The following is a 12,754-nucleotide window of genomic DNA, read 5'->3' on the forward strand; positions in this document are numbered from 1 at the left end:
TATATATACTTTCTAAATGGGCTTACTAGAACTGTTATTACTTCCACAGGCATGTCATTGATTGTGTTTTTTTCACTTATGTTTCTGCACATCTAGTGTATTTTCTAGGTAATAAGAGAAATTGCAGTTAATTTAATAGTTTGTTACTATTTTTACTTCAAGTGGAATAATAACACTTGTGTTTATGTTGAGCAGTTAAAAATGGCTACAACACTACATTAAGCAGTCCTAGTGATTCTATAGTAACTGTCTGTCAATGTCTTTATTAAAAAGAAGTAAATAAATTTCAGTACTTGTCAAAGTGATTTTTAATGCGGTATTCAGGTATGATTTTAATGACATGTATTTATACAAAAATCATAAAGGCATGATTTTATAAACAAAACAGCATCCAATTTAGTGGATTCTTCAGGACATTTTCTGTATCCATCAGCTGATGACAAGTCAATAATGAAACATATTAAAATGTTGGACGAAGAAGTGATTTCAAGAAATTGTCAGGAGAAATAAGTTGTTCAGCTTTTAGGTACTCTTTAAGGACATATGAAAATTTGTTATAATTTTCATTATAACCCTAACCCTACCATAGAAATGTTATTTTGTGGGTTCACTCTTTTTAAACATGTCTATGTTCAACAGTTGACAGGTGAAAAAGGAAGCCGACTAAGGTTTGGTAGAAAAACTTGCTGTCGGTGTCATTTAGTTGAAATGCTTCAGATTTGGACATAACTTCTTTTTTAAAACAGAGGGTCCCAACTTAGTGAAATAATCTTAATAAAATGTACAACATTAACTTGGTTTTTGGATGCATTTACAAACCAAAAGGGGTAGACCTCTATTTCACCTACAATAGTTAGATGGACACAACTTAACTTACATTCTCTTTAGGCCTTTTCTCTGCAAGCTTATGCAATGATGAAATAAACCACAGAGGCCTGAGACACCATCAGGCAAATCATTCTTTTCCCACCAGAGCAGATTTAGTCGGGCTACAGAGAAAAAATTCTAGAGAAAATGCATATTTAAACCAGTACTTTCATAAAACATTTGAAGATGAAGCCATCTCTACCACTCAATTTGAGATTAGTGATGGAGTTAGGGTTAACCCTAACCCCAATGTAACCCTCGATTGTTTTATACAGTTTAACATAGTGCTTTTCTCCTAAAGAAACACTATGTCAATCGAACATAATTTAGATTACTATGCTAACGTAGTTTAAATTACAGTAGACTCAAACTGATTCAATATTAATTTACTAAACTGTAATGTTGAAGGACTTCAATCTGGGTTCTTTTCACTGAGCATACAAAAATAAGCTGCAAAGTTTAACTTAAATAATTAACCTTAGACAGGTAAACATGCTATTCAAAATACTTCTCCTTAAAACTTTTTTTATGTGTAAATACTGATCACACTGAATAAAACACATAATAGCTTCACACACTTCTACAAGTGTGTAGGAAACAAATCTGTTACACAGTTTAACCTTGCGTCATGCCTTAAAGACAATACACAGGGCAAACTTGACCAGCCTACAATGATGACCAGCTTGTCAGGCAAAAAGTCTTAAAAAATCCCATTAGACTTTTTCTGTATCAAACGAACAGTTTCACTACATTTTGAAGTAACATTTCTGAGTGTATCGTTGACCTTGATCTTATTTGGCAACAGGCAAATAAGGTTGTCATCTTATTGAAAACCTTATTACCCTCCACCTCCCACAACGTGCTGACAGTGTTCCTTTCTTCTCTTAATCAGTCTTCCGTACGATGGCTGCGTTCCATTTCAGATTCCCGCCGATCAGCCGTACAAGAATTTCTAGAACTAACTATGCGGAGCTGGGATGCTTATAAGAATATTTTGTGTGGTTTATGATAATACATTATGGAAGATCAAGTCTGAAACATGACCTAATATATATATATAGATATATATAAGAATATTTGTACAAATACAAAAATTCTTTGTATTTGTATTACAAATACAAAGAAATTTGTAATAAAAATGTCTTTGTATTACAAAGAAATTAATACTTTGTAATACAACTTCATCTTCCATAATGTATTCCAGCTTATCTATCCATCTATCTATCTAGCTATCTATCGATATAGACCTATATATATATATAAATGCAAATTTATATTTTTGTATGTTCTTCAAAATTGTGTATGTCATTTGTGAAGTAGGTTTATTAAAATGTGTTGTTCTAATACAGTCAGTTGATCTGGGCATTACAATGTATTTTTATTACATCAATAACTTCACTTAAAGTTGCTGTGTTTAAAAATAAATTACTGCATTTGAAGGCAATTTTCTTATAGCATTTTGAAAATACAGTCTTGATTGACAAAATCCATGACACAAAAAAGATAATATTAAAATTATAGCTTTTTGAGATAAAACGCACTTCCAATTAGTTATATTGAAATCAAGTTGTGCTTATTTTGTTATGTATTTTTATAGACTTTACTTTGTACATCCAGATCAACATTAAAAACACTCAAAAAGTAATGTGTCCAATACAATGTTTAAAGTTTTTAAGACTTTAGGTCATATTTACTGAACAAAATCTACAAACAATTCTGTTCTAAATTTCAAGACTTAATACAGGCACAATACCTGACTGATGCAGTGACTCAATCAGCCTCACTTAGTCTTTTACAGAACTTGACAAAAATGTGTCAGTAAACAGCCCAACATAAGTTTACATAACTACTATATTACAACCATAACATTCATTTCAGTGAATGGCCGAAAACAATATTATACAGAAAACTTTGTGAAATGGTCAAACTGCAGTAAATAAAAAAGAAAAGAAATCAATACTTTGTAATACAAAAAAGAAAAAGTAACATCATGGAAGGACTTGTTCGCTGTCTGAAGGAAGTGGCACTTGGGGGACAGCAACATCAGAGAATGCTCTGATGTTGCTTGCAGGTTCCCAGGTATCATCCCAGATTTTTCCGCTAGAAAAGAATAAAAATAAAATCAGAATGTGCATTTTTTGTGCTGTAAGGTTCACAAATCTCTTTCTAAGATGTAAACCTGACTTTAAATGGAGGTAATATAGCCAAAGTATTTTCGCTGTTACAGTTTCAGATTTAATTTCGAGCTTATATGAATTGTAAAAGGCACAGTGTTAAATAATAAGTGTTGAATCACCTTTAAAAAGTCCAAATATCAAAATCAGCATTCCTTTGCTAATAAACGGCCTAATTACGATATTTGGAGTTCTATCTCTATATTTCTATGTTTCTGGGCACATGCTGACTTTTTTGTGTGAATTTGTTTCACCGAAATATGTTGTGACTTATGTGGTATAAGTACTACTGATTCCTGTTGCAATGCCCGTTTTTGTCCTCATAAAAAAATAAAGACAAATATAAAGAAAGAAAAGGAGTCTGGTAGGTCAGTAATTAAAGCCACAAAGTTTATAAGTAAACAACTGTGCTTAATTTTTGCAGACCACTGCCTCCCTTATCACCCCATCTACTCATCTTCACACGTGGCAAAGTCTCTCGGTGTACCTAGGCATGTTTGACTGGGGTGGGGATATTCTGTCACAAGTTGGATTAGTTAAACTTTTAGACTTACCGCATTAGTTCTACGCCCAGGGATTGGTTTTGTGTACTACATTTCCACCAACCTAAATAACAAGAAAAGGAAAAAACTATTTTAAAAACAAAATAAATGAAGTCAAAGCATGTACACTTGAAAACTGAAAAATAGTGTGGTGACTGTCATATTTTATAATCCTTCTAAACTTTACACATTTTCACAAATTAGTTTAACATTACTTTTAACCACTTTACAATGGCCACATAAATGGAAACTAAGCCCAAAACAAGTTGTCTTTGCTTATAAACGGTCTATATAGTTTTTCTGTTTCTGTGAGAATTTTGACATTTTAGGGCTGGACTCCTTAAGTCGCAAGTTCAGTTTTCTTCTGGGTTCGATTCCCGGCCCCGGTCTTTCTGCATGGAATTTGCATGTTCTCCCTGTGCATGGTGGGTTATTTCTAGGTTCTCCGGTTTCCTCCCACAGTCCAAAAACATGACTATCAGATTAATTGGTTTCTCTAAATTCTCCCGAGGTGTGTGTGTGTGTATATAACGTAACACTTTGGAGTACAAAAACATTTTGACAGGTGCAGATTTTTACTCACCGGAGTGTAAGTGTCGCATAGGATGACGTCAGCTTATTCTTCTTTGTGAGTTTTTGTGGGATCCGTCCTTATTTTTATTATTTCAATCAAAAATATAAAAACGTTTACAGAACAGTTTGCATGCAATCACAAAAGAAAATACATCTTAATTTTTCTTAAATTTATTTGGTGTAAATCATTGATATCATACTAAAAATAGTTGGTAAATTAAAAAAAGGCTTTTTAAAACAAGCTAACAACCACAACAAAAACCCTCTGGTTTTATATTTTACTGAGTTATTTTTAAATACCGAATTAAAGTCTTATGACCGATACGTCTAACATGTATTTGTAGTAAATATTTAATATCCTGTTTAAACTAGCACATAAATTGTAAATAAAGGTTTTTTAAAAAAAAATAGAATAGACTCGTCACCTTATTCGTTCCTAGATTGTCAGTATCGGACGCTTAGGGAGCGGTACAGCATTCAATGAGAGAACCCTTCTCGTCAATTATTGACACGAAGGGGGTACCCGATGCGTCAACATGTGACGCTGAGGGAACCTGCCCAAGCGTCAATATGTGACCATTCTGGAGTGAAAATGTGTTGGAACATCAGAGCACTGTGTCCGCTCTGGGCCTCAGCACTGAGAGGCAGCCTGGCGTCATATCAGGCAGGATCTGAGAAGCTGTCCTCATCATTTAGAACATGGCCACTGATGGAACAAAGCTACAGTTTCTTTAACATAAATGGAGCAGTGGCATTTTTTGCATAATTAACATAGAATCAACAATCACATCATTACATAAAGTCAAGTGCCATCATTAAATACATAATTGATTACATTTCAAATACAACTCTAAACAGGTAGGTTTTTAGTCGTGATTTAAAGGTACTCAGTGTTTTGGCTGTTTTACAGTTTTCTGGAAGTTTGTTCCAGATTTGTGGTGCTGGGATCGCTGCTTCTCCTTGTTTGGGAGGTCTGGAAAGTTGATACAACAGCTCAGATCTTTAATGTGTTGTGGTTCAGTGATTTATAAACTAACAACAGTATTTTAAAGTCTATTCTTTGAGCTACAATCCCTACAGCCAGTGTAGGGACTTTAGAACTGGTGTTATGTGCTCTATCATTCTGGTTTTAGTGAGAACACAAGCAGCAGCATTCTGGATCAGCTGCAGCTGTTTGATTTATTAGGCAGACATGTGAAGATGCTGTTGCAGTAATCAATGCGATTAAAGATAAACGCATGGATGACTTTCTCTAGATTTCACTGAGACATAAGTCCTCTAATCCTGGCGATGTTCCTCAGGTGATAGAAGGCCGACTTTGTGACTGATGAGGTGAACCGCTTTGTGTCATGGTGTGGGAACACTCATCTTATCTTAATATAAACAAAACAAATGAGATGATTGTAGATTTCAGGAGAAACATGGTTAGATCAAACTAACCCTGGACAACAGATGGACTGGAGATGCAACTGTGAAGAGTCTATAACACAGGTGTCAAACTCCAGCCCTGCAACTAGATGTCCCTGTACTGCACCACACCTGAATAGAGTAATTAGGTCATTAGGAAGGCTCTGGAGAACTGATCTACACAAGAAGGAGGTGTAAGCCATTTCATTCCAGTGTTTTGTTCCTGTAGCCAGGGGCGCTCCCAGGAATCTTGGGCCCCCTGACGAACAAATTAAATTGTCCCCCCCGCCCAGCTGCGTAGCTGCATTTACAATTTCTGGAGTCTATCTGACCCATCAAAAGCATCACAATTTCAAAGGCTTGCAATTGCCTTGCTTTCTTTGGTCCAGTACTGATAACTAGTACAATATTTGCTGCTCATGAATTTTACATGCAAGAGTAAAATTCAGTATGCAAGTAGGCTTTCTATTAGTTTTAGATAGTGAAATGTAACAACAGGCTATACTAGCTGCAGCATAGCACAGAGCGAGGCGGAGGAAGGATAGCATCACATGAGATTGTGATTGACAGAACTAAAACTCTCCTGCCACTGATTGGTTCTTTCTAGATAGTACTGGGAGAAGGCAGAGGAAATATATTTTTCACAGAAGACCTCTCATAGCACACTGTCACAACATAATGACAGTTTTAACAAATATGTGGAAAAAAATATTTTTATAAAAGTTACATACTGCAGCTTTCATTTCACTCGGGAGAGAACAGATCAGGAGGGACGTGGGTTATAACTGCTGCTGACTGACTCATCTGTTTAGTGGTAAAAGGTACAAGGGACAAGTTAAATATATGAATATGTTGGTAATTTTTTTTCCTTAATTCATTAAATGCTAGTGAAATTGAGGCAAACAGTAGTTTGTAGCTAAGCTAACTATGCTAAATGGTTGATAATCTCACACAGTCTACTCACCTCTCTTGGAGAAAAACTGGGTTATAAATTGACAATCTTGCCTTTTTTCACTCTCTCCTTTTATTTGAAAACCTGATTTTATAACTTTTCTTAGCAGCACAGTAACTGCTACAGTCATTCTTGTCTTCCACTGTCTGCTGCTAACAGCGTCACTCTCAAGCACTCCAAGAAGGAACAAACCATTTAACTCAGATAGGGGGTTCAGGGCAAATATAGACGTGTTTTTTTGATCTGGGAGAGGGAACATAATTTTTTTACTGCTAAAAACAATCTTTGAAAATACAATATGATTAATTTTGTAATTGACAGGACCCCAATTATTTTTTTTTCAATTTCTATGAATAAAATATAAATATGTAAAATGTGGAGGGCCCCCTGTTGGTCAGAGCCCCTAGAATTGTCATCACTTTTCCCTCCTATACTGTCCCCCTGAATACAGGAATTGAACATACCAGGCAAGAGTGTCCTAATATGGGATAGAATGCACATACCCGTTGTCTCATCTACACTGTATTACAACAATGCGATTACATGTTCACAACATGTAATCGCAAAGCCTGGACACACACCAAACCCCCAACATGAGCTCTTTTAAACACCCTTAAGTACTCTGAACACTTATTTAGCAGTAAGAATATTTTCAAATGTTTCAAATGTTGTGACGTAATTACTCCAATAATAGTCTATGAGCAAGAGGCCAACATCCATCTCAGGTACATCTCAGGGTGGCAAAGAATATCCACTTTTTTTTTTTGAAAGGATACATGTCTCTAGTTAATATTTTGGTATGATAGTTATCAGCTCATGAAGTTAACAACCCCTGTGGACAAACTGTTTTTTGAAGTTGGTGTATGTCTGGTTTAGGCTCATGCTATGAGCATTTGTCAAAGGTCTATAATATAGTCTTTGGTACCATCTTAAAGGGGACACTATTGGCTTTCATTTAAGTCAGGTTTTGAGTCTCTCTGACCAACACAGAGGTCACTAAAGCTCGTTAAAGCAAAAATAATACACATTTTTCCACACTTTTTGACTAAACTAGATAACCCTAACCCAGAGGTATTCAGGGACATCAGGGACACATAAGTTAACAACTAATGTACTCAACAGACTTTAAGGATTCAGAAAATGTATAATATACCTGTACTGTCTGTCTATGGGAGGCGATTCTGAGCTGCAATTTGAAGTCACAGGCTTAGACTACAACTTTAATAGGTTCTTTGGTGTGTATATAGGGTTGGGTGTTTCGGGTGTCACTCATGTTTAGTTTGTTAGTTTTAAAAAGCTTAATCGTAAATAGTAGAAATTTACATTAGATAAACTTTAGGGTTCTTAGGATTGCATAATGCAATGGTTATTTTCAGATGCTTAGGCTACTATTGACAGCATAATTAAAATGATTATGTTCCCTTCTGCCAACAAATGATGATGATCGTATACATATTGGTACCATCTACATTATGCTCGTTGATTATGTTGATTTCAGTCCGACCCACAAATGAGTTAATTAAAAATAAATAAAATCAGTAAGATGCACCCTTAAAGGTACAGTATATAACTTTTATAAAAATAAAATATATATTTAACACATTTATTAAAACTATCAACTACCCCCCCCCCCCCCTCAAATGAAGAATTTTGGCTTTACTGATGAACAGTGAGGTTTATTGGGAGTAAACCTTGAGTTTCACTGTAAGAGCTGTATGCACAAACACACAAAAAGACAGTGTAAGCTACAAAAACACGCTCTTACTGTGACGATCTGTGTTTTCTGTGTAGTTATGTTTGAGGTTTTTCTGTGTTTTAGTTCTTTCTCCTGTGAGTCTCTGTCTTCCCTGTTGATTGCTCCCAGCTGTGTCAAGTTCCCTGATTACCTTCCCTGTGTATTTAACCCCACCTGTTGTCTCTGTCCTTTGTCGGGTCCTTGTCAATTGTTCGTCTGTCTGTTTTCAGTGCTGTCAGTTACTCTGAGTTTGTTCCTAATTCTTTATTAAAACATAATTTCATCATTACTACCTGGGTTTACCAGCGTCTTCCTCACCTCCAATCACCGCACATCATGACACTTACAACCATAACGTATCAACCAAAACATAATGTTCACTACTAAAAATATCAACTCCAATTCAAAACTATGCCCTAGTGTTTGCATACAATAAAACAAATTTACAATTCAAACCAATCAATAAAAGAAATATCCTTATTTACAAAATAAACATACCTTGTGCCTCTATCAAGGGGGCCGCTAATGACAAGATACATTTTACAATCTTGTATCAGTGGCAGGAGAGTTTTAGTGCTGTCGATCTCAATCTCATGTGGTGCTGCTCATCCTTCCTCCCCCTTGATTTGTGCCATGCTGCAGTTAGCATAGCACTAGCTGTGCAGACTCAAACTGTGAATGCTCAGTTTAGTTACCATAGCTACCAATGACGGCAGATAAACGGTTTCTTGTAATGATAAGTTGTTTCTCCACCATTAGCACATTTAGCAGTGAGTAAATGAGGCTAATTGACAGTGCTAAGAGCATCCTACTAGTTCTGATTGGTTGTTTTGGTCAGAACGGTGCATTACTTTAACCAGTAATGGTAATTCAGGGATCAGGTGGAGGAGATTGATTGTTTTCACAGATTATCTGTCTCATAACAAACTGCTATGACATTTTGACAGCTTTAACAAATATGGAGAAAGCATATTTTTTATTAGTAATGTACTGCAGCTTGAATAAAATGCAATTACATAGAATTTTTGAGAAGTCTGGATTGCTCTATGTGTAGTTGCACGTTGCTTTTGACTGTTGCTCATGGGGAGAGACATTTCAGTATCTAAAACTAATAGAAAACATTTAAACAACCTACTTGCATACTGGATGTGGACTGTTGGATGATAAATTCATGAGCAGTAAATATTGTGCTAGTATCGGCGTTGAACCAAAGAAATCAAGGCATTTGCAAGCCTTTAAAATTGTGACGCTTTTTATGGGTCAAATAAATTTAAAAGATTGTAACAGCAGCTGCGCGGGGGGTCCCAAACAGATTTTTGGTCAGGGGGCCCATGATTCCTGGCGGCGCCCCTGCCTGTATTACTACTTCAACAATTGTGCAGGTAATCACGGTATTTTCTGATTATTACAAATTTTGTTCTGTTTTTAGCAAAAGTATTTGATTTGTTGGAAAGCCATGTTCAAGTCTGCCAGTATGAGCTATATCTATTGTTCTGCTGCTGGTTAAAACTGTTATGGTTGTAGGAATACAGCATATTAGTTTCAGGCCATACATTCAAGTGTATTGTTCTCTATTTGACACTAGAGGAAAATACTTCCACTTCAACATCTTCTTTTAGCATTAATTATTATCAATGCTTTCTATTTATGCTTTCACACCCTGCCACATTTCAGGTTGAATAATGCAACGTTTTCACACAAGCCCTGTGCACACATACAAACAGCCTTACTGGTTCTCAGACCTTAGACTGTCTTAGATTCAGGTCTCCAATTGGGAAAAATTGATGGCTTGTGCTTGTTTCCTTTCGAAAGGACGATGCTTTCTCCTACAACCTGATTCACAATTTAGATGCAACATCTTTGGAGAGCTGTGTTTATTGCTTTTCAATCAAGCGAGACAAACACTAATTCGATTTGTTTTATGTATTGATCTGTAAAATTACAGGCTTCTTTCATGAAGCGTGAATGACTGGCAGTTCTCTGATAGCTCGGTTTGGGCCGACTGTTAACTGTCAAGACTTAAACATATAAATATACCAACATAGATTAAAACAGTGCATTTTTGGCAACACACAGAGATGCTGGAAGGTGTTTGTCTTTGAATATCAAGCTGCACAGGGGAGCCTTTTTCTTTGTTACAGTAAATAATACAGTTCACACACTGTTATTGACTTTGAGAAAATGTGTTAGTCCAACACTAATTAGTTGCAGCCGTGCCCTAAAACATGAAATATAATCAAAAGTGAGTTAAGCAAACGTAGTTGTCGAAAACATACTCTTGGACTTAGCGTCATGGACAGAAATCTATAACGTACCAGATTGTGAACCCTCATTCATCATCATACAAATTAGTTACATTGATTGGTCATCAAGTGGGAAAAAAATATATTTTACAACAGCAGTATACTGTAGGTTTGTTGCACTAGGTGAATTCCTGACAGCAAAGTGCATCTAGCCCTTTAAATTCATAAGAAATCTGAACTTAATTAATTTATGAATGGATTGTTGTTTAACATCCATAGGCTGGTGCCTTTCTCTGTATCTATAGCATTCAGTTGGCAGGAGGCGTTCAGGTCACAGTCCATCACACGGCAACACAGAGATATATAGGGCAAACAACAATGCACACACTCATTCATAACTAATGGCAATTTGAAATACACTATAAACCTATCACAGATTTGTGGAATGTGGGAGAAAGCCAGAGTAATCCAGTTAGAAGCCACACATCCAGATGTTAAACATGCTAAAGCCAAATAACTTTTCATGCCTCAGAAAGTAGAAGTGCAGAATATTACACACAGTAAACAAAAGTTTAAAAAAGTGCAGCAAGATCCAATAGCATCAAAACAGTGAATAATGTTAATGATTATTGTTCGCCAGAACAGTAAGAAAGAATAGATTAGAACATACTTTATTGATCCCCAGGCGGAAATTGTTTATTTGTTTGTTGACAAGTGTTAAATATTAGCAAATGCAAATATAACTGTAATCATTATAAAATTACAACCACAACCATTAATACATTTCATTGGGATTTAATGGGAAAGATCAACACAAAGTGGTATACAATTGTGAGGTAAGAAAGAAAATTATAGATGACTGAAGGAAGTTTATTCAGCTAATATCTGAACAAACAATGTCAAACAGTAAAAATAGGATAAAGAGCCGTTTTGCAATATTAAAAGGAACAGTATGCTATTGAACTGCACACTGATGGTTCTTTTATGAACCTGAAGAGTTGAGGAGAGTGGCTCAGGAGAAGGCATAGACTTCTGCTCTGTGAGCAGAAGTCTATGCCTTCATCTGGACCAATCAGTGGTCCAGAGTCGGTCCTCAATGATCGGTATCCAGCATCTTTTAGTTTTTTCCCTGGTTCAACACAGCTGAATAAAATGATGGTTAATTTGCAGAACATCATTGGAAATATGACATGCTGAGGAGACAGTTGGACTGTTTGAATCAGCTGTGATGGAGAAGAGGCATTTAAAACTAGCATCATTCAACCCCTTAGGAAGGAAGCTGGACTCCAATGGACTAAAATGTGACAACGGTTATCAAAACAAAGAGAAGCAACAAAGAACATATTTTTGGTATTCGATTTTAATAACAAAGCTGAAAGTATTTACAGTTTTTCCTTTTAAGCAGGGTAAGTCACAGTAGCACAAAGGTTTTAAACATGGAGCTCACAACATTTAAATTTTTAGTTGGTGTCCATGAGTTTCCACTTAACTTCCAGTGCTGTCCTGAATATGAAGCTACTAATATGTCCTTGTCTGTGCACAGATTTCATGCCAGCTGCCTTAGAGCTATGCTCTGTGGTGATGACCTTCTGTTTCCCCCGTGTCTTGGTTTGTAGACGGATGCCGCTCTGATGTACGACGCCGTGCATGTGGTGGCCGTGGCTGTGCAGCAGTCTCAGCAGATCACTGTCAGTTCATTACAGTGCAACCGACACAAGCCTTGGCGCTTTGGAGCGCGCTTCATGGCCCTCATTAAAGAGGTAGGTCCTAGTCTACCTGTTCGCTATTCGACTACAATCCTCTGTATACTCTGCACCATCACACAGAAAACACATTCTCTCAGAAAACAAAGTTGGAATGTAATCAGGATGACCAAGTGAAGATGGGAAAATGGGAAATACAAATATTTGATGTGTCTATATGGAAATTCAAGTATTAAATTTTATTCAATCTTACCAAACAAGATATCCTTTTTTCTGAAAAGGCAAGCCTTAAACTGTAGTATTTACTGCTTTATAACATCTGATCCATGTGAATACGAAGTATTGAGATGCACCCACAAAATGACAACTAGAAGAGCACATAATGAGATCAAGTCATGTTAGTCCCACAGTTTCCTCTCATCCAGAGCTCAACTTCTTCCCACAGTCCTTTTCCATTTCCTCTGGTGTTTTTATTTTTCTGTTAAGATCATAGTGATAAAGGGAATTATCACTACTATATTAATATCTTAATGTCTTTTAATTGTGCAATGTAATATC

General features: G+C 36.1%; 1 protein-coding gene across 5 annotated transcripts in view; it reads left to right on the forward strand.

The window, feature by feature from the left end:
* LOC103478802 (glutamate receptor, ionotropic, kainate 2) overlaps positions 1 to 12,754 on the forward strand; it is a 561,179-nt gene that overhangs the window by 341,063 nt on the left and 207,362 nt on the right. For all 5 annotated transcript variants that reach the window (XM_017309433.1, XM_008432852.2, XM_017309432.1 and 2 more), the window contains one exon: positions 12,110 to 12,253. In XM_017309433.1, the coding sequence (XP_017164922.1) occupies positions 12,110 to 12,253 (144 nt within the window). The remainder of the gene's footprint in view (positions 1 to 12,109; positions 12,254 to 12,754) is intronic.

This window comes from Poecilia reticulata, linkage group LG16 (assembly GCF_000633615.1).
Source record: "Poecilia reticulata strain Guanapo linkage group LG16, Guppy_female_1.0+MT, whole genome shotgun sequence".
NCBI classification, from domain to species: domain Eukaryota; kingdom Metazoa; phylum Chordata; class Actinopteri; order Cyprinodontiformes; family Poeciliidae; genus Poecilia; species Poecilia reticulata.